A 22,133-nucleotide genomic window follows, 5' to 3' on the forward strand; every position below is an offset into this window, starting at 1 on the left:
TTTAAGGACAATACAGTTATCTAGATTAGCCTACAACACAACAATGCAATGAATAATTGCATTATTGTTTTCAAATTATTCCAAAATTCTACTCTAGGCTGGAAAATTTTATTTAAATAACGGTGCAAAAACTCTGATTTGAATGTTTCATTCCATTTGTATCAGTTGCAGGTCTACTCTCAAGAGTTCATAAGGTCTAGTAAGGCACCTTAGCAGGCCAGTCTGGCTGTATTTTAACGTCTTAATACTAAGATGCTCTGTCTGTTGCTTGTCATCCTTCTCCCATATTGTCCTATAATAATGTGGCTACATATGCTCCTGGCAGGAGAAGTTACTCAGGAAAGCTTAACATGCTCTCATAGCCATGGGAAGTAGGGGTGCAGCACCCCCTGAAAAATCTCCTAAATATATTTACAGTAGCAGTAAAACATTTGGACACACCTAGTTATTCTGGGGGTTTAATTCCTTTTTTTGCAAATTTCTACATTGTAGAACAATAGTGAAGACATCAAAACTATGAAATAACAAATATGGAATCACGTAGTAACCGAAAACGTTTTAAATCAAAATATATTTTATATATGATATTCTTCAAAGTAGCCACCCTTTGCCTTGATGGCCGCTTTGCACACTCTTGGCATTCTCTCAACCAGCTACATGGTCACCTTGAGTACATTTCAATTGTGCCTTGTTAATTTGTGGAATTTCTTTCCTTCTTAACACATTTGAGTCAGTCAGTTGTGTTGTGACAAGGTAGGGGTGGTATACAGAACTGTCCTATTTAAATACCAAGTCCATGTTATGGCAAGAATAGCTCAAATAAGCAAAGAGAATTGACAGTCCATCATTACTTTAAGACATGAAGGTCAGTCAATCCGGAAATTGTAAAGAACTTTGAAATTTTTTTCAAGTACAGTCGCAAAAACCATCAAGCACTATGATTAAACTGGCTCTCATGAGGACCGCCACAGGAAAGGAAGAACCAGAGTTACTTCTGCTAAAGAAGATACATTCATTAGAATTGACCTCACCTCAGAATGCAGCTGTAACGATCTGGGTGTAGTGGGTGTGAAGTCAGGCGTAGGAAGCAGAGTTCAGGGGAGTGCTTTTTAATGCACTAACGGCGAACACAAGCCACCCCACAAAACACAGGGCGCACAACAAAACAAACGCCCCAAACACAGGGACTTAAACAGTCCAGCAAAACCCCATGAAATGGGGAAACACGTAAACCTCATTCGTTCACACAAAACAATCCCGCACAAAGAGCAGGCGGGCCTCCTGGTAATTATAGCCCGACTAATCAGCCTAAACACAAAACAGGTGAAACCAATCAACAGAAAGGGGGAAAAGGATCAGTGGCAGCTAGTAGGCCGGTGACGACGACCAACGAGCGCCAACCGAACAGGAAGGGGAGCCACCTTCGGTAAGAGTCGTGACAGCAGCCCAAATAAATGCTTCACAGAGTTCAAGTAACATAAACATCTCAATATCAACTGTTCAGAGGAGACTGTGTGAATGAAAAAAAAAACATTTATTTCACCTTTATTTAGGTAGGTAGGCTAGTTGAGAACAAGTTCTCATTTGCAACTGCGACCTGGCCAACATAAAGCATAGCAATTTGACACATACAACAACACAAAGTTACACATGGAATAAACAAAACATACAGTCAATAAGACAGTAGAAAAATATGTCTATATACAATCTGAGCAAATGAGGTGAGATAAGGGAGGTAAATGCAAAAAAAGGCCATGGTGGCGAGGTAAATACAATATAGCAAGTAAAACACTGGAATGGTAGATTTGCAGTGGAAGAATGTGCAAAGTAGAATTAGAAATAATAGGGTGCAAAGGAGCAAAATAAATAAATAAATACAGTAGGGGAAGAGGTAGTTGTTTGGGCTAAATTATAGATAGGCTATGTACAGGTGCAGTAATCTGTGAGCTGCTCTGACAGCTGGTGCTTAAAGCTAGTGAGGGAGATAAGCGTTTCCAGCTTCAGAGATTTTTGCAGTTCGTTCCAGTCATTGGCAGCAGAGAACTGGAAGGAAAGACGACCAAAGGAGGAATTGGCTTTGGGGTTGACCAGTGAGATATACCTACTGGAGCGCGTGCTACAAGTGGGTGCTGCTATGGTGACCAGTGAGCTGAGATAAGGCGGGGCTTTACCTAGCAGAGACTTGTAGATAACTTGTAGCCAGTGGGTTTGGCGACGAGTATGAAGCAAGGGCCAACCAATGAGAGTGTACAGGTCGCAATGGTGGGTAGTGTATGGGGCTTTAGTGACAAAACGGATGGCACTGTGATAGACTGCATCCAGTTTGTTGAGTAGAGTGTTGGAGGCTATTTTATAGATGACATCACCAAAGTCGAGGATCGGTAGGATGGTCAGTTTTACGAGGGTATGTTTGGCAGCATGAGTGAAGGATGCTTTGTTGCGATATAGGAAGTCAATTCTAGATTTAATTTTGGATTGGAGATGCTTAATGTGATACCTAAATACCTAGGTATTTCTAGTTGTCCACGTATTCTAAGTCAGAGCCGTCCAGAGTAGTGATGCTGGATGGGCGAGCAGGTGCTGGCAGTGATCGGTTGAATAGCATGCATTTAGTTTTACTTGCATTTAAGAGCAGTTGGAGTTGGTGTAAGGACTATTTGACCAAGGAGAGTGATGGAGTGCTGCATCAGATGACCAGGCCTCCACAATCACCTTAACTCAACCCAGTTGAGATGGTTTGTGATGAGTTGGACTGCAGAGTGAAGGAAAAGCAGCCAACAAGTGCTCAGCACATGTGGGAACTCCTTCAAGACTGTTAGAAAAGCATTCCTCATGAATCTGGTTGAGAGAATGCCAAGAGCGTGCAAAGCTGTCATCAAGGCAAAGGGTGGCTACTTTGAAGAATCTCAAATAAAAATTATAAATTGATTTGATGAATAGTTTCTTGGTTACTACATGATTCCATGTGTGTTATTTCATAGTTTTAATGTCTTCACTATTATTCCACACTGTAGAAAATAGTAACCCTCTGGGTTCTCTATTGTGTTTTAGGTCAGGGCGTGACTAGGGGGGTTATCTAGTATTTTGTTGGTGAGAATGGTTCCCAATTAGAGGCAGCTGTTTATCGTTGTCTCTATTTGGGGATCATACTTAAGTTGTCATTTGTTCCCACCTGCTTTGTGGGATATTGTTTCAGTTAGCGTCTGTGTGCGCACTGTACTTCACGTTCGTTGTATGTTTGTTGGTTTTTGTAGTTTCACTTTGAGATAAAGGATACGGAGCTTTACGCACACTGTGCCTTGGTTCACTCCTTATAATATCCCACCAACGCAGGACCAAGCAGCGTGTTATGAAGATAAAGGACTTTTGGACATGGGAGGAAATCCTAGGAGGATGCGAGACCCTTCCTTGGAGTGAATCGCCAAGGAAGATGGAAGGACAGCGACGACGCCGGGGTCCTTCCATGGGGATACCGGAAGAGGGATACCGGAGAGAGGTGTTGGCAAGGAGCATGCTGCAGAGCAGGCGTGCTGAAGAGCATGTCTTCAGTCCGGTGCCACCTGTGTCGGCTCCACGCACCAGGCCTCCAGTACGCCTCCCCAGTCCAGTACATTCTGTGCCGGTTCCCCGCACTCGCCCTGAAGAGCGTGACTTCGGTCCGGTGCCACCTGTGTCGGCTCCACGCACCAGGCCTCCAGTATGCCTCCCCAGTCCAGTACATTCTGTGCCGGTTCCCCGCACTCGCCCTGAAGAGCGTGACTTCGGTCCGGTGCCACCTGTGTCGGCTCCACGCACCAGGCCTCCAGTACGCCTCCCCAGTCCAGTACATTCTGTGCCGGCTCCCCGCACTCGCGGGGAGCGTGACTTCAGTCCGGTGCCACCTGTGCCGTTGGGGAGGCGATGGAGCTGTTGGAGGAGAGAGAAAGGAGAGAAATGTTAGTTTGGTATGTTCTGCACCACATTTGGCCTGAAGAACATATCTGCATCCCACACATCTGTAAGGTCCCTCAGTCGTTGTCACGGGAATTTCATAATTCCTATATGTGTTCATTAACCAATTCAAATAAAATCACTCTGTCTGTTTCTAAAAATGTGTAAGATCCTTATTTGCATACAATAGACAGGAATAGTCTTATCAAAATTAAATAATAGTATTTATTCTCGGAGCGCGCTGCCATAGAACCAGAAACAACAGTTTATATATAAAATATGACGTCATTGGTTATAGAATGAATCTCCTCCTCTCGACCAAGACAAAGCAGCTTCAAAAGTTTATTCCAACCCACTAGCGCACACTCCTGACACACACACACTATATCAAGATTAACTTCTGAAGTCTCACCCTTATCTATCATTGCTTAACAGACAGTTCCAGATACGGAAAACCTGGAGAGGCTCTCGCTGTCTTATTTAACCGCCACAGAGTTATAGCTGAGTGGGTTCAAACATAGGTTAATGACCCTCTTTGCTTACTTAAGACACACACAACACATTGGTGTTTATTATGTTTAATTACTCCTTGTTCATGCTACATAATCTCTTATGAACTAACATTATTAATCAGATATTGTAAAACAGGGTAGAGTTTAATTAGTTATAGTTCTATTTAAATGTAGACATTGTTTAGTCATTATTCATAAAATTCCTATCAGTCGTGCAGTGAATTTCAAACACAGAATCATAAAGATATATATTTTTAACCTGTAAGCTTATGTGAGAAGCTGATCCATCAAGTCAATTAAGGCATTCTAATGATGTCATCTATAATTTTCAAACATTCAGTAACTTTTTGATATTTTGCTGACAGTATAAAAGCAATATGAACTAGATGAGACAATGGCCTGTGGTTAAATGTTTATTTTATTCCAGGTCATCAGTTTGCATTGCGTTACTGTCATTCCTCCTGTAACATCAAAGACTAGCTAGCATGATACTCTTTAGTCACTATATGGGTTAAGAAAATGACAAACTGAAAAACAAGGGGGTGGGAGAGGGGGTTCTGTGGGCTTATTTTAAGATATTCTTCGAAGAGGTAAGGTTTCAGGTAGGACTCCACTGTCCTAGTTTCACCATTGGGGTGCCTGGACAGAGAAGAGCCTCAAGGTAAAAAATGGGCCAGAAATGCCAAGGCAATTTCTGGTCCCAGTCTGCCCCTGGAGGTATATTTCAGTCTGGTGTCCTATTTTAAACACTGACATGGAAAGAAAAAGTGAAAGCTGAAAGCAGCTGTAAGAAATAGCGAGCGAGCAGACTTGGCTCACTTGCTAAGTCAGATTCATAACTCACTTCACGGCATAGTGATAGCAGCAGTTGAAAGACAAGATGGGGAACAGCAAAACAACCCAATGCCAGAAGAAAGAGAAGCAGGAGAAAGAGAAATGTTATGACCCCGGAGACAAGACGCTCAAGTTTGTGAACAGAGATGACGACATTAGTAAGATTTTCATTAGTTTAAGACGTTAGACAATTGAAGAGTAAATTAAGCTAATAATTTGTTCTGCATGCTATGTTACCCTAATGACAACTGTGGCAAGAACTAAAGAGTTTACTTTAAAAATGTAATAGAAGCTTATAGGTTTACATATCAGATACATGTTGCATATGGGTCGTTCTTCAATTGCGGTGGCATTTGCGTCACTCGCCTTTGCAACCATGAAAAACCCTTTAAAATGACAAATAACTACAAATGTTTTTGTTCATATTGAACGGCTTATCAATGACAAAATATTATAGACAATTTATACTGCAGCATTTAATGTTCTGATGGGTAAGCAAATTAGCCTGTCCCAGCAGTGACTCAGTAGAGTTTTATGGTATTTATCTATTATTTTTAATGCTAGAAAGTAAACAAGTATTTCATACCTTGTATATGTCAATTCAATCAATTAGGGGTATTACAATATTATGCTGATTCTACAAATATAATATGTCTTTAAGTTTGTCGTAGGTGTTAACGCTTTGAAAATCCCTCATTACAAAGATTGAGCATTCCCCCCAGCGGAAAACTGTTATTGGGGGAGGGGTCTATATTTAAAATAATTATTAGCTATTCGTACCCATTTCGTATGTCATACATTTTAGGATTCGATTGGACATTTGGTGTGTCTAAATTCAAAGTGACAATTGACGATTTAAATGAAAGGAAATGACATTGTAAGCAAAATGATTAATCATATAACTTTAGTAAATCATTTTTCCTGGGTTATAACCTTAGATATGAGCATCTGTGACCTCCATTACAGAAAATGCTAATTTAAAGGGAATACCAGTAGGTAAAATTCAAAAGAGAAACATATTGTTTGTGCTGTGTTTCAGTTGGCGGGGTTATATATGAGTCTCTGAGGGCAGAGATGTCCTGTGGTCACGCTGTCACCCCAGAGTCATTGACCGGATGGTGCCTAAGCCTACTCGACAAGGTAGGCTACTTATGCAGCTAGGAACTCTGGAAGAAAACAAGCTCCGACTGGGAAAATTCGTTTTGAAAGGTCATCCAACTCGGAATTCCAAGCTGGGAACTTGGGCCTCTTTTTCGAACTCTGACTTTCTGACCTCAAAATCACTGGTCATTATTTTCCCAGTTTTTTCCCCCAGTTGTCTTCAGCGCACTATCTGTCTTCAGCCATTATTGTATGACAGTACAGGCATGTGCACAGATAGAGCACTGGGGATGCTGGAGCACCTGCCCTTTTCGCCTAGGGACATCAATTGAGTATAGCAGTCGCCATACTCCAGCTCAACACCAACAATTTAAAATAAAAATACTTGATATACAGTCAAAAGTTTGGACACCTACTCATTCAAGGGTTTTTCTTTATTATTACTTTTCTACATTGTAGAATAATAGTGAAGATATCAAAACTATGAAATAACACACATGGAATCATGTAGTAACCAAAAATGTGATAAACAAATCAAAATATATTTTAGATTCTTCAAAGTAGCCACCCTTTGCCTTGATGACAGCTTTGCATACTCTTGGCATTCTCTCAACCAGCTTCATGAGGAATGCTTTTCCAACAGTCTTGAAGGAGTAGCCACATTTGCTGAGCACTTGCTGGCTGCATTTCCTTCACTCTGCGGTCCAACTCATCCCAAACCATCTCAATTGGGTTGATCTCAGGTGATTGTGTAGGCCAGGTCAGATGATGAGGCACTCCACCACTCTCCTTGGTCAAATAGCCCTTACACAGCCTGGAGGTGTGTTTTGGGTTATTGTCCTGTTGTATTGCTGCAGAATGCTGTGGTACCCTTAATGGTTAAGTGTGCATTGAATTCTAAATAAATCACAGACCATGTCACCAGCAAAGCACCCCTACACCATCACACCTCCTCCTCCATGCTTCACGGTGGGAACCATACATGCGGAGATCATCCGTTCACCTACAGTACATCTCATAAAGAAACGGCGGTTGGAACCAAATACCTCAAATTTGGACTCATCAGACCAAAGGACAGATTTCCACCGGTCTAATGTCCATTGCTCGTGTTTCTTGGCCCAAGCAATTCTCCTTCTTATTGGTGTCCTTGAGTAGTGGTTTCTTTTCAGCAATTCGACCATGAAGGCCTGATTCACGCAGTCTCCTCTGAACAGTCAAAGTTGAGACGTCTGTTACTTGAGCTCTGTGAATAATTTATTTGGGCTGCAATCTGAGGTGCAGTTAAGTCTAATGAATTTAGACTGCAGCAGAGGTAACTCTGCGTCTTCCTTTCCTGTGGTGGACCTCATGAGAGCCAGTTTCATCATACCGCTTGGTAGATAGAAGTATTGAGGTTTTGCTCACTTGAGGTAGAGTACCTTATGATCAGCTGTACACCACACTATCTACCAAGATAGTTCCCATCTATATTATTCATAGCTGTCTATTTACCACCACAAACCAATGCTGGCTCTAAGACTGCACTCAACCAGCTGTATAAGGCCATAAGCAAACAAGAAAATGCTCATCCAGAATGGCACTCCTAGTGGCCGGGGACTTTAATGCAGGCAAACTGAAATCAGTTTTACATCATTTCCACCAGCATGTCACATGTGTAACCAAAGGGGGAAAATCTCCACACACAGAGATGCATGCAAAGCTCTCCCTCATCCCCATTTGGCAAATCTGACCATAATTCTATCCTCCTGATTCCTGCTTACAAGCAAAAACTAAAGCAGGAAGTGCCAGTGACTCACTCTATACGGAAGTGGTCAGATGACGCGGACGCTACGCTACAGTACTGGAATACGTTCCGGGATTTATCCAACAGTATTGAGGAGTATACCACCTCAGTCATCGGCTTCATCAATAAATGTATCAACGACATCGTCCCAACAGTGACCGTACGTACATATCCCCAACCAGAAACCATGGATTACAGGCAGCATCCGCATTGAGCTGCCGCTTTCAAGCAGCGGGACACTAATCCGGATGCTTATAAGAAATCCCGCTACGCCTTCAGACGAACCATCAAACAGGCAAAGTGTCAATACAGGATTTAGATTGAGTCCTACTACACCAGCTCTGATGTTCGTCCGATGTGGCATGGCATGAAAACTATTACAGACTACAAAGGGAAACCCAGCCGTGAGCTGCCCGGTAGCACGAGCCTACCAGATGAGCTAAATGCCTTTTGTGCTCGCTTCAAGGCAAGCAACACTGAAGCATGCATGAGAGCACCAGCTGTTCCGGACGACTGTGTGATAACGCTCTCTGTAGCCGATGTGAGCAAGACCTTTAAACAGGTCAGCATTCACAAAGCTGAAGGGCCTGACGGAATACTGCCCTCTGCAACTGGATCCTGGACTTCCTGACGGTCCGCCGTGGTGGTAAGGGTAAGCAACAACACATCTGCCACACTGATCCTCAACAATGGGGCCCCTCAGGGGTGCGTGCTTAGTCCCCGCCTGTACTCCGTGTTCACCCACAAATGTGTGACCAAACACGACTCCAACACCATCATTACGTTTTCTGACGACACAACAGTGGTAGGCCTCATTACCGACAATGATGAGACAGCCTATAGAGAGGAGGTCAGAGACCTGGCAGTGTGGTGCCAGGATAACAACCTCTCCCTCAATGTGAGCAAGACAAAGGATCTGATCGTGGACTCCAGGAAAAGGAGGACCGAACAGGCCCATCGACGGGGCTTTAGTGGAGCGGGTCGAAAGTTTCAAATTCCTTGGTGTCAACATCACCAACAAACTATCATGGTCCAAACACACAAAGACAATCATGAAGAGGGCACTACAACACCTTTCCCCCCAGGAGACAATGTGGCATGGGTCCCCAGATCCTCAAAAAGTTCTACAGCTGCACCACTGAGAGCATCCTGACCCTTTGCATCGCCGCCTGGTTTCACAACTGCTCGGCGTCTGACCGTAAGGCACTACAGAGGGTAGTGCGTACAGCCCAGTACATCACTAGGGCCAAGCTTCCTGCCATTCAGGACTTATATACTAAGCCGTGTCAGAAGAAAGCCCTAAAAATTGTCAAAGACTCCAGTCACCCAAGTCACAGACTGTTCTCTCTGCTACCGCACATTGAATAGTATTGGAGCGCCAAGTCTTGCTAGTCAGCTTTCTACCCGAAGCCATAAGACTGCTGAACAATTAATCAAATGGCCACCCGGACTATTTACATTGACACCACCCCCCCCCCCCCCCCCATCTGTTTTTACAATGCTGCTACCCACTGTCTATTATCTATGCATAGATAGTCACTCACTGGACTCTACCCACACACTCACTGGACTCTACCCACATACACTGCACTGACACTCCAACACATATGAACTCAACAAATAAAGAAACGTCCTCTCATTGTCAACTGCGTTTATTTTCAGCAAACTTAACATCTGGAAATATTTGTATGAACATAACAAGATTCAACAACTGAGACATAAACTGAACAAGTTCCACAGACATGTGACGAACAGAAATGGAATAATGTGTCCTTGATCAAAAGTAACAGTCAGTATCTGGTGTGGCCACCAGCTGCATTAAGTACTGCAGTCCATCTCCTCCTCATGGACTGCACCAGATTTGCCAGTTCTTGCTGTGAGATGTTACCCCACTCTTCTACCAAGGCACCTGCAAGTTCCCGGACATTTCTGGGGGGAATGGCCCTAGCCCTCACCCTCCGATCCAACAAGTCGCAGACGTGCTCAATGGGATTGAGATCCGGGCTCTTCGCTGGCCATCGCAGAACACTGACATTCCTGTCTTGCAAGAAATCACGCACAGAACGAGCAGTATGGCTGGTGGCATTGTCATGCTGGAGGGTCATGTCAGTATGAGCCTGCAGGAAGAGTACCACATGAGAAAGGAGGATGTCTTCCCTGTAATGCACAGCGTTGAGATTGACTGCAATGACAACAAGCTCAGTCCGATGATGCTGTGACACACCGCCCCAGACCATGATGGACCCTCCACCTCACAATCGATCCCGCTCTAGAGGACAGGCCTCGGTGTAACGCTCATTCCTTCAACGATAAACACAAATCCGACCATCACCCCTGGTGAGACAAAACCACAACTCGTCAGAGAAGAGCACTTTTTGCCAGTCCTGTCTGGTCCAGCGACGGTGGGTATGTGCCCATAGGCAACGTTCTTACCGGTGATGTCTGGTGAGGACCTGCCTTACAACAGGCCTACAGCTGGACTCTTCGTGTCTTAAAGTAATTATGGACTGTCCTTTTTCTTTGCTTATTTGAGCTGTTCTTACCATAATATGGACTTGGTCTTTTGCAAAAAAAGGCTGTCTTCTGTACCACCCCTACCTTGTCACAATACAACTGATTGGCTTAAACACATTAAGAAGGAAAGAAATTCCACAAATTAACTTTGAACAAGGCACACCTGCTATTTTTTTAATATTTTTAAAATTTAACTAGGCAAGTCCGTTAAGAACAAATTCTTATTTACAATGACGGCCTAGGTACAGTGAACTGAACTGTCTTGTTCATGGGCAGAACAACAGATTTTTACCTTGTCAGCTCGGGGATTCGATCTAGCAACCTTTCGGTTACTGGCCCAACACTCTAACCACTAGGCAACCTGCCGAGAATCATTCCAGGTGACTACCTCATGAAGCTGGTTGAGAGAATGCCAAGAGTGTGCAAAGCTGTCATGAAGGTAAAGGGTGGCTACTTTGAAGAATCTCAAATATAAAATATATTTTGATTTGTTTAACACTTTTTTGGTTACTACATGATTCCAAATGTGTTATTTCATAGTTTTGATGTCTTCACTACTATAGAAAAAATAAAGAAAAACCCTTGAATGAGTAGATGTGTCCAAACGTTTGACTGGTACCGTATGTTTTCCAGTTTGTTGAAATACTTTGCAAATGCAACTTATTTCTATGTGAGAACCGAAATGGTCTTTTCATTATTTTCCCAGACGCTCTTATCCAGAGCAATTTACAGTAATGAGTGCATACGTTTTTGTACTGGGCCCCCGAGGGGATTGAACCCACAAGCGTAAAAGTGATCACTTGAAACATGTCCCATAGGCTACCCTAGATTTAGAGGTTATTTGGCAACTTTCGTTGGGAATGATACAAACCTTCGAATGTCTTAGAAATCAAAACATATATGGGCTGCATGATGTGACTGTAGGCTATTGATTTTTCTTTAAAGCTTGCCTCAGGCTGCACACACTGTTCTCTCCTCAAGTGATCATCAGACTACTCTCAATGTAATATTGTCTTTACTAATATGTTAAATTAGTTTCGATTTAGAATGGCCCATTATCAAATTCACTATTATAGATGAACTCTGAAACCCGCCATGCAAAATCAATGAACCAACAGCATCGTCTCCCAGACTCATGAATAGAAACTTCAGTGTAGCATAAGATAACCAGTCCATCCAGTAAGCATACAGACCACACTCAAAGGTGATTACTAGAATTTGTTTAATTTTTGAATTTAGGCTAGACCAATTAAAGACATATTAAATCAGTTTTTTTATGCTTTTCTGCATTGAGTAATATGCATGAAGAATGAAGAAGAGCACAATCTTTATTTTAATTGTTTTTTTTTCAAGGCTTGGGCACACATATAGGCCTATGCATACAGTGCGTTCAGAAAGTATACAGGCCCTTGACTTTTTCCACATTTTGTTATGTTACTCTAAAATGTATTAAATATATTTTTTCCTCACATTTACACACAATACCCCTGTCGTGACTGGAATATCATTAAATGTTTGTAACGGCATATCTCCTCTTCGTCTGAAGAGGAGTAACAGGGATCGGACCAAAACGCAGCGTGGTAAGTGTCCATAATTATTTATTACGAAAACAACTGAACACTCGAACAAAACAAAATTAACGTGCATCAACGAAACAGTTCTGTGTGGTGACAAACACTAACTCGGAAAACAAACACCTACAAACCAACAGTGAAACCCAGGCTACCTAAGTATGATTCTCAATCAGAGACAACTAACGACACCTGCCTCTGATTGAGAACCATAGGCCGAAACAGAAACCAAACATAGAAAATCAAACATAGACTGTCCACCCCAACTCACGCCCTGATCATACTAAATAAAGACAAAACAAAGGAAATAAAGGTCAGAACGTGACAATGTTAAGGCTTATTTATATCAAATCAGTTCTCTAGGTTTGATTATTACGGGATTAAACTAATCATGTAAACATTCAACGAGGAAGTCAGGGCACCACGGGAAAATGTTTACAGAGTTATTATTTCCCGAATATAACTCTTCAGATATTTTCATATCTTATCGATTACAGTCTTCTATTAACGATTATTACCTCTGTCTGTCTCATTCTGAACGTCATAAAATTAAATTAAAATTGCTTAATTATGTATTTACTAACTAACTAAATAATCACAGAAATACATAAAAGAGTATAGTTATTGGTTACTAACACAATGCAATAAAAAGTCCCTAGTGGGCTAAACCAATCTGATGGCTTGGCAGACAATGGAAAGGGGTGGTGACAGGTAAAGAGCAGGAAAGACAGAATGGACCCACAATACACAGTTAATAATTATACTAATTGAAATGCTAATACTTAGCACATGAACGGCCGCTCATTTGAAAATAATTGCAATGTACATATTTACGCCCGTATGTCTTGTTGTCTCTCTTTTGAAATCGCAGGTCCGTCTGCTGGGGAGTCAGTCGACAGAAAATCTCTGGTTGTGTTTATAATGGTTACATCAGGTGTACCAATGGTCGTTGCTGGGAGAAATGTTCTTGAGAATGGATCTTTCCGAGTACCATTGTTCTTAGAGTTGGTCTGTTAGAATAGATGGTTCCGCGGTTGTCGGTATTCTCTGAGAATACCGACAACCGCGGAACCATCTATTCTAACAGACCAACTCTAAGAACAATGGTACTCGGAAAGATCCATTCTCAAGAACGTTTCCAGCTGCAGGCCGGTTGTTTGACGGCCTAGGATTTCACACTTATTCTGTAGTGATCGATAGTCTCAGAGTTTAACCATTTCCAGCCATTTTGCCAATGCGCCACACTGTCTGGTCTTGTCCTTTGGTAATAGAGTTGTAGCCATTTCAACGTGGGGACTCCTAGTCCTTACGTTCTTTGACTTAACCTCTTGAACCTCTGGGGGCAGTATTTCATTTTTGGATGAAAAACGTTCCCGTTTTAAACAAGATATTTTGTCACGAAAAGATGCTTGACTATGCATATAATTGACAGCTTTGGAAAGAAAACACCCTGACGTTTCCAAAACTGCAAAGATATTGTCTGTGAGTACCACAGAACTAATGCTACAGGCGAAACCAAGATTAAATTTCATACAGGAAGTGAGCCAGAGTTTGAATGCGCTGTGTTCCAATGTCTGCTTATATGGCTGTGAATGTGCAAGGAATAAGCCTACACTTTCTGTCGTTTCCCCAAGGTGTCTGCAGCATTGTGACGTATTTGTAGGCATATCATTGGAAAATTGACCATAAGAGACTACATTTACCAGGTGTCCGCTCGGTGTCCTCCGTCGAAACTATTGCGTAATCTCCAGGTGCGTGCATTTTTCCATTTTGTTCAGAGGAGAAACATCGAATAGATATGTGAAAAACACCTTGAGATTTGATTCTAAACAACGTTTGCCATGTTTCTGTCGATATTATGGAGTTAATTTGGAAAAAAGTTTGCCGTTGTAATGACTGAATTTTCAGGTTTTTTTCTTAGCCAAACCTGATGAACAAAACGGAGCGATTTCTTCTACACAAATAATATTTTTGGAAAAACTGAACATTTGCTATCTAACTGAGAGTCTCCTCATTGAAAACATCTGAAGTTCTTCAAAGGTAAATAATTTTATTTGAATGCTTTTCTTGTTTTTGTGAAAATGTTGCCTGCTGAATGCTAGGCTTAATGCTATGCTAGCTATCAATACTCTTACACAAATGCTTGTGTAGCTATGGTTGAAAAGCATTTTTTGAAAATATGAGATGACAGTGTTGTTAACAAAAGGCTAAGCTTGTGAGCCAATATATTTATTTAATTTCATTTGCGATTTTCATGAATAGTTAACGTTAGCGTTATGCTAATGAGCTTGAGGCTATAATTACGCTCCCGGATACGGGATTGCTCGTCGCAACAGGTTAACTTCTTGATCCACCCATCCCGTTAGCGGGATCATTTGTCAACATCCGCTGAATTGCAGAGTACCAAATTCTAATTAAATTACTAAAAATATTTAATTTTCATGAAATCACAAGTGCAAAACACAGTTTAGCTTGTTGTTAATCCACCTGGCGTGTCAGATTTCAAAACAGCTTTTCGGCGAAAGCATACCAAGTGTTTATGTAAGGACATCTCTCTCAGCAAACATTACAAACAGCTAGCAGCCAAGTAGATTGGTCACGAAAGTCAGAAAAGCAATAAAATGAATCGCTTACCCATGATGATCTTCAGATGTTTGCACTCACGAGACTCCCAGTTACACAATAAATGTTCATTTTGTTCCATAAAGATTATTTTTATATCCAAAATGCCTCCATTTGGTTGGCGCGTTATGTTCAAAAATCCACAGGCTCGAGTGGTCACGACCGGGCAGACGAAAATTCCAAATAGTATCCGTAAAGTTCGTAGAAACATGTCAAACGTTTTTTATAATCAATCCTCAGGTTGTGTTTACCATATATAATCGATAATATTTCAACCGGGACTGTAGCTTCTTCAATAGGAGAGAGAGAGAAAATGTCTGTTCCAAGCTGTTGCGCATGCAAACACTGCTGGCACCCAGCCATCCAATGACGCGATGTGCTTTCTCGCTCATTTTTCAAAATAAAAGCCTGAAAACTATGTCTAAAGACTGGTCACAACATGTGGAAGCCTTAGGAAAATGAATCTGGTTGATATCCCTTTAAATGGAGCGAAGGCAGGCAATGGAACAGAGAGCTTTCAGGAAAAACAGCACTTCCAGGTTGGATTTTCCTCAGGTTTTCGCCTGCAAAATCAGTTCTGTTATACTCACAGACAATATTTGGACAGTTTTGTAAACTTTAGAGTGTTTTCTATCCTAAACTGACAATTATATGCATATTCGAGATTCTGGGCCTGAGAAATAGGCAGTTTCATTTCATCCAAACATCAAAATATTGCCCCCTACACTCAACAGGTAAATGTATACACTTCTGGGAAAAGGTTCGGTCCATGACGCCGTCGTAGTGTCTGTGCTCACGGACTTGGTTAACATCACATTACATCTTCTCACAAATAGTTTCATATTTAATCCTAGATTTTCCCCCACATTTGGATGTGACTCTGACAACTAGCACATTTTTACATTAAGAGATACAGTTATGTTGTCCTAAGGTCTTTAGTTACATCACAAATTATTAACAAATTCGACAGGATTGTTCTTTAAATACCCACAAACAATTTAAAATGGTTGGAATAGAGAAATATTGTTACATTATTCAACCCCGTTACCGTACTGCAAAGTCGTTCTCATTGGTAACAAATGGATTCTCAACCTTCATTTTGGTCGAGTGGGGTAAAGAGTTTTAGGTATTTATGACCGTCATAAACCTGTGTTGGGAGAGAGAGAGGGGGCTATGATCCTCATCAAAAAGGGCACCTCGTGACACCCCTTAATGACAAAGCGAAACAGGTTTTTAGAAATGTCTTACAAATAAAAACAGATTACTTATTTACATAAGTATTCAGACACTTTCCTATGAGACTCGAAATGGAGTTCAGGTGCATACCGTTTCCATTGATCATCCTTGAGATATTTCTACAACTTGATTGGAGTCCACCTGTGGTAAATTTAATTGATTGTAAAGGCACACACCTGTCTGTATAAGGACCCGCACATGACAGTGAATGTCAGAGTAAAATCCAAGCTGTGTGGTCGACGGAATTGTCAGTAGAGCTCAGAGACAGGATTGTGTCGATGGACAGATCTGGGGAAGGGTACCAAACATTTTTGCAGCATTGAAGGTCCCCAAGAACACAGGGGCCTCCATAATTCTTAAATGGAAGAAGTTTGGAACCACCAAGACTCTTCCTAGAGCTGGCTGCCCAGCCAAACTGAGCAATCGGGGGAGAAAGGCCTTGATCAGGGAGGTGACCAAGAACCCGACGGAAGCCACTCCTCAGTAAAAGCCACATGACAGCCCGCTTGGAGTTTACAAAAGAAATCTAAGGGACAGTCTGACAATGAAAAACAGGATTCTCTGGTCTGATGAAAACAAGATTGAACTCTTTGGCCTGAATGCCAAGCGTCACATCTGGAGGAAACCTGGCACCGTCCCTACGGTGAAGAATGGTGGTGGCAGCATCATGCTATGGGGATGTTTTTCAGCAACATGGACTGGGAGACTAGTCAGGATCAAGGGAAAGATGAATGGAGCAAAGTACAGAGAGATCCTTGATGAAAACCTGCTCCAGACCGCTCAGGATCTCCGACTGGGGCGAAGGTTCACCTTCCAACAGGACAACGACCCTACGTACACAGCCAAGCCAATGCAGGGCTTCTCCATGCATCGCGCCAACAGAGATAAACACCTCTCTGGGAAGAGGAAGGGCAGGGGTGTATGATTCATGATTAACAACTCATGGTGTAATCATAACAACATACAGGAACTCAAGTCTTTCTGGTCACCCGACCTAGAATTCCTTACAATCAAATACCAAGAGAATTCTAGTCAGCTATAGTCACAGCTGTGTACATTCCCCCTCAAGCAGACACAAAGACGGCCCTCAAGGAACTTCGCTGGAATCTATGTAAACTAGAAACCATATATCCTGAGGCTGCATTTATTGTAGCTCGGGATTTTAACAAAGCAAATTTGAGAACAAGGCTACCTTAACTCTATCAGCATATTGATTGCAGTACCTGCAGGGCCAATACACTCGACCACTGCTACTCTAACTTCCGCGATGCATACAAAGCCCTCCCCCGCCCTCCCTTCGGCAAATCCGACCACAACGTCATCTTGCTCTTACCATCTAATTGGCAGAAACGCAAACAGGATGTACCAGTGACGAGATCCATTCAACCCTGATCTGACCAATCAGAAGCCACGCTTCGAGATTGTTTTGATCACGCAGACTGGAATATGTTCCGGTCAGCCTCAGAGAACAACATCGACCTATACGCTGACGCGGTGAGTGAGTTTATAAAGAAGTGCATTGGAGATGTTGTACCAACTGTGACTATTAAAATATACCTTAACCGGAAACCATGGATGGATGGCGGCATTCGGGTGTCGTGGGTGTGGAGTCAGACGCAGGAAACAGAGAGTGCAATACTGTGCTCTTTAATGCACTAACGCAACACTGGGTGCTCAAAACCAAAATGCCCCAAACACGGGGGACGAAAATGGTACAGCAGAATACACGAACAGGAACAAACACGTTCCTCTACTACATAACCGAAGGTCACAATAATTAATCCCGCACAAAGAAAGCCCAACTAATGATTCACTAACAGGTGCTAACAATAAACATGCAAGGAGGGGGAGGAAAGACAATCAGTGGCAGCTAATAGGCCGGCGACAACGACCGCCGAGCGCCACCCGACCGGGAAGGGGAGCCACCCTCGGTCGGACTCGTGACAGAATCCCCGACCTGACAAGGTAAAAATCTGTCGTTCTGCCCCTGGACAAGGCAGTTAACCCACTGTTCCTAGGCTGTCATTGAAAATAAGAATTTGTTCTTAACTGACTTGCCTAGTTAAACAAAGGTCAAGTTTAAAAAATGAGTGCGGCAGTGCGTTGCTACAAGCTACACACCAGGGGTGAGTTTGAAATTAATACTGCCTGTAGTAGGTTACTTTGAAGTTGTCTCGTGGTCAGGGACAGAGAAGAGGGCAACTGCTGTTTGACTGTTTGTCAGTAGCAGAACAAATTCAAATCAAGTAGCCTATAACTAGTTAGCTTGTTTTGACAGCATAGCCTAGCTAACTAGCGGATTCATCTAGCCTACATAAGCGATGATCAGATTACATAGTCGGAACTAAGAAACTGAAATCTACAAATTGTTAACTGGTTGTAGTTAGACACATGCTTTTTTCATCCAGTTTGCAAGTCCGATATTTCAGTGTTTCCTAATTCCGATTAGCTTGTGAATGTGGTAATAGCACTCTACAGTAGTGGTTCCAGCAAACATACTTAATTAATTCCTTTCAATCTTTGGTTCTAGCTTGCTTAGCCTACAATGTGTGATGGGTGACTGTGTTTTTGCAGAAAAGTATGACCTAATAATGGAACATTTAGCAACAGGATCAGTTTAAAAGTGTGAAGTGTGAATGAATTTGTATTTGGGGGGGGGGGTACATTTAGCGTCTGCCCCACCAAAGGTCTATGCACTGCCTTGTGACAGTACAAACATTTATTTAAAATCAACCATTAACCTTTTCAGAATACTCAATTGTTCTGAATTTCTGAAGCTTATAACTTGCCGTCAAGATCAAGAACAAAGCTATTTAAATTTTAGTATTTTGTATTTCTCACCGCTGACCACAAACTGTATTTTGTAATTCCAGAAAAAGTGCACATTCATTTGCCCTGCATCACGTGAAGATGGTGAAATGTGTGGTGCCGAGTGGTCTTACACAGAAGTGCGTAAACTGGCTCTTCTGACTCCTGAGGAGATGAAGAAATTTGAGGAGACAATGGCTGACTTGGTTTCAGCCCAGAACTCTTACAAATCGGTCAGTATTTTCTGAAATTGTTTTATGCATTCAACTATCCAGTCATTCAAACTATCACTTTTCAAAGAACTGTGAGTATGCAATGTTGCAGGACAGAATCAAGCCTATTTAGTATTCATTTGTACTTATTATCCTACACACCCCACCTCAAACAAGTGTCCAGGCTGCAACTCATATGTTGCAAGGACTGACCTCTCCAACCTGAGAGTCCACTGCACAGTGTGCTCAGCAGAAAAAGGCCAGCTGTACGAGTTCTGCTGGCTGTGCCTGCAGCAGTGGAAAGGTTCACAACAGAGTTCTGACCACTGTGACAACGATGACTGCATGACTGATCTGGAACTGCTGAAGACCTGCCCTACTGTCACATTTGCTGATGTCCAGGGGGTCACCGGCTGCCCATCCACACGTGCCTGTCCCACCTGTGGTGTATTGTTAGAACACGATAAGACTGGCTGTAAAAATATAGAATGCAAGAATTGCAATAAAGAGTTCTGTTTTGTTTGCCTTAAGCTCACAAGTGAGTGCTTGAAGACCAGCAAATATTTCATAGGCTGCTCTGCTGGTGTGGCCCCCAGGCAGACTTCTATACCCTCATGGAGTGATAAATAAAGATTTTATCCAGGTGTACCACTTTCCTTCCTACGGGCACTTGAATTACTTACACTGATGCAGAACAGGCATAATAGCACAGAAATTGGCATGTATTAACACAAAAATATTATTGAAAATGTCTTGGTACCTTACTCAAATTGTGTATAAAGTCAATATGTGCGTAGTAATACATGTGTAAGAATGTGTAATAATGTATTAGATTCTATAATGTTTCATGATTAACAATCCATATACTACTGATTATTATCTGATCTATTTCTGTTGTTTTATCTGTGCCTGAAACAAAAAGAAAAACGCAAATAGAAATAATAATAATTTCAAAAATGTAATCAATGGTCAACAGAAATGTTTGCCCCCTTAAAATAACCTGGATGTTTTAGAAAAAGTTTTATGAATGCGGTTGTTGTGTGAGACATACATTTCTGATAATATTTCTATAATCATGTTATTGTCAACCCTAACCCTAGGTATTGTTCAAGGGGTCCTCTTCTAAATATGCTACCAGTATTGTGATATTGTTTCCTTTATCAATGATTTCCCACTGGGTACAAGAACAATGAATCATCAAACAAATACACATATTTAATAAGAATTATATAATAATGATAATAATGATAGTATTAACAGAAATGATAGTAATAATAACACATTTAATTTGTATAGCGCTTTGCATGACTCAACACTTTTACATAAACCAGCCAAACAAGATCACATGATCCTTGGTGTCCACATCACCAACAAACTAACATGGTCCAAGCACACCAAGACAATTGTGAAGAGGGCACAACAAAACCTATTCCCCCATAGGAGACTGAAAAGATTTGGGTGGGTCCTCAGATCCTCAAAACGTTCTACAGCTGCACCATAGAGACTGGTTGCATCACTGCCTGGTATGGCAACTGCTCAGCCTCCGACCACAAGGCAATACAGAGGGTAGTGCAAACGGCCCAGTACTTCACTGGGGCCAAGCTTCCTGCCATCCAGGACCTCTATACCAGGCGGTGTCAGAGGAAGGCCCTGAAATTGCCTCCAGCCACCCTAGTCATAAACTGTTCTCTCTGCTACCGCACGGCAAGTGGTACCAGAGCGCCAAGTCTAGGTCCAAGAGTCTTCTAAACAGCTTCTACCCCCAAGCCATAAGACTCCTGAACATCTAGTCAAATGGCTACCCAGACTATTTTCAGTGCCCCCCCCACCCCCTCTTTACACCACTGCTACTCTCTGTTGTCATCTATGCATAGTCACTTTAATAACCCTACCTACATGTACATACTACCTAAACTAACTGGTGCCCCCGCATATTGAATCTGTATCGGTACCCCCCTGTATATAGTCTCGCTATTGTTATTTTACTGCTGCTATTGAATTACTTGTTACTTTAATCTCTTATTCTTATCCATACTTTTCTGAAACAGCATTGTTGGTTCGGGGCTCGTAAGTAAGCATTTCACTGTAATGTCTACTACACCTGTTGTATTCAGCGCATGTGACTAATAAAATTTGAATTGATTTGACATGATGAAACAATATCCAATTTGTCGTGCCTTCAGAAAGTATTCATACCCCTTGATTTATTTTACCACTTTTTGTTACAGACTGAATTCAGAAAGCATTCTTTTAAAATTCTCACCCATCCACACACAATACCCTATAATGACAAAGTGAAAACATGTTTTTACATTTTTTTGAATATGTATTAACTTAAATATAGAAATGATGCATTTACATAAGATTCACACATCTGAGGCAATACATGTTATAATCAATCACCTTTGGCAGTGATTGCAGCTGTGAGTCCTTCTGGGTAAGTCTCTAATAGCTTTGCAAACCTGGATTGTACAATGTTTGCACATTATTCTTTAAAATAAATATTAATGTTCTGTCAAGTTGATTGTTGATCATTGTTAGACAGCCATTTTCAAGTCGAACTGTAACTAGGCCACTCAGGAACAGTCAATGTAATCTTGATAAGCAACTCCAGTGTGTATTTGGCTTTGTGTTTTAGGTTATTGTCCTGCTGAAAGGTGCATATGTCCCGCAGTGTCTAATAGAAAGAAGACTGAACCAGGTTTTCCTCTAGGATTTTGACTGTACTTAGCTCTATTCCATATATTTTTAGCCTAAAAAATTATCTAGTCCTTGACGATAACAAGCATACCCATAACATGATCCAGCCACCAACATGCTTGAAAATATGACGAGTGGTACTCAGTGATGTGTTGGATTGCCCCAAACATGATGCTTTGTATTCAGGACATGAAGTTAATTTCTTTGCTACATTTTTTGCAGTTTTACTTTAGTGCATTATTGCAAACAGGATGCATGTTTTCTGCACAGGCATCCTTCGTTTAGGTTAGTATTGTGAAGTAACTATAAT

At 41.8% G+C, this 22,133-nt stretch overlaps 1 protein-coding gene across 1 annotated transcript; it reads left to right on the forward strand.

The window, feature by feature from the left end:
• The first annotated feature begins 5,305 nt into the window (after window positions 1-5,305).
• Window positions 5,306-20,080, forward strand: LOC139416027 (potential E3 ubiquitin-protein ligase ariadne-2-like). Its single transcript, XM_071164264.1, has 4 exons — window positions 5,306-5,434; window positions 6,316-6,416; window positions 18,977-19,144; window positions 19,301-20,080. Exons 1-4 carry the CDS (start codon window positions 5,323-5,325, stop codon window positions 19,751-19,753), a joined length of 834 nt encoding a protein of 277 aa, XP_071020365.1. The 5' UTR covers window positions 5,306-5,322; the 3' UTR covers window positions 19,754-20,080.
• Window positions 20,081-22,133: the final 2,053 nt, after the last annotated feature.

The sequence above is a fragment of the Oncorhynchus clarkii genome, chromosome 9 (genome assembly GCF_045791955.1).
Source record: "Oncorhynchus clarkii lewisi isolate Uvic-CL-2024 chromosome 9, UVic_Ocla_1.0, whole genome shotgun sequence".
In the NCBI taxonomy this organism is placed as follows: domain Eukaryota; kingdom Metazoa; phylum Chordata; class Actinopteri; order Salmoniformes; family Salmonidae; genus Oncorhynchus; species Oncorhynchus clarkii.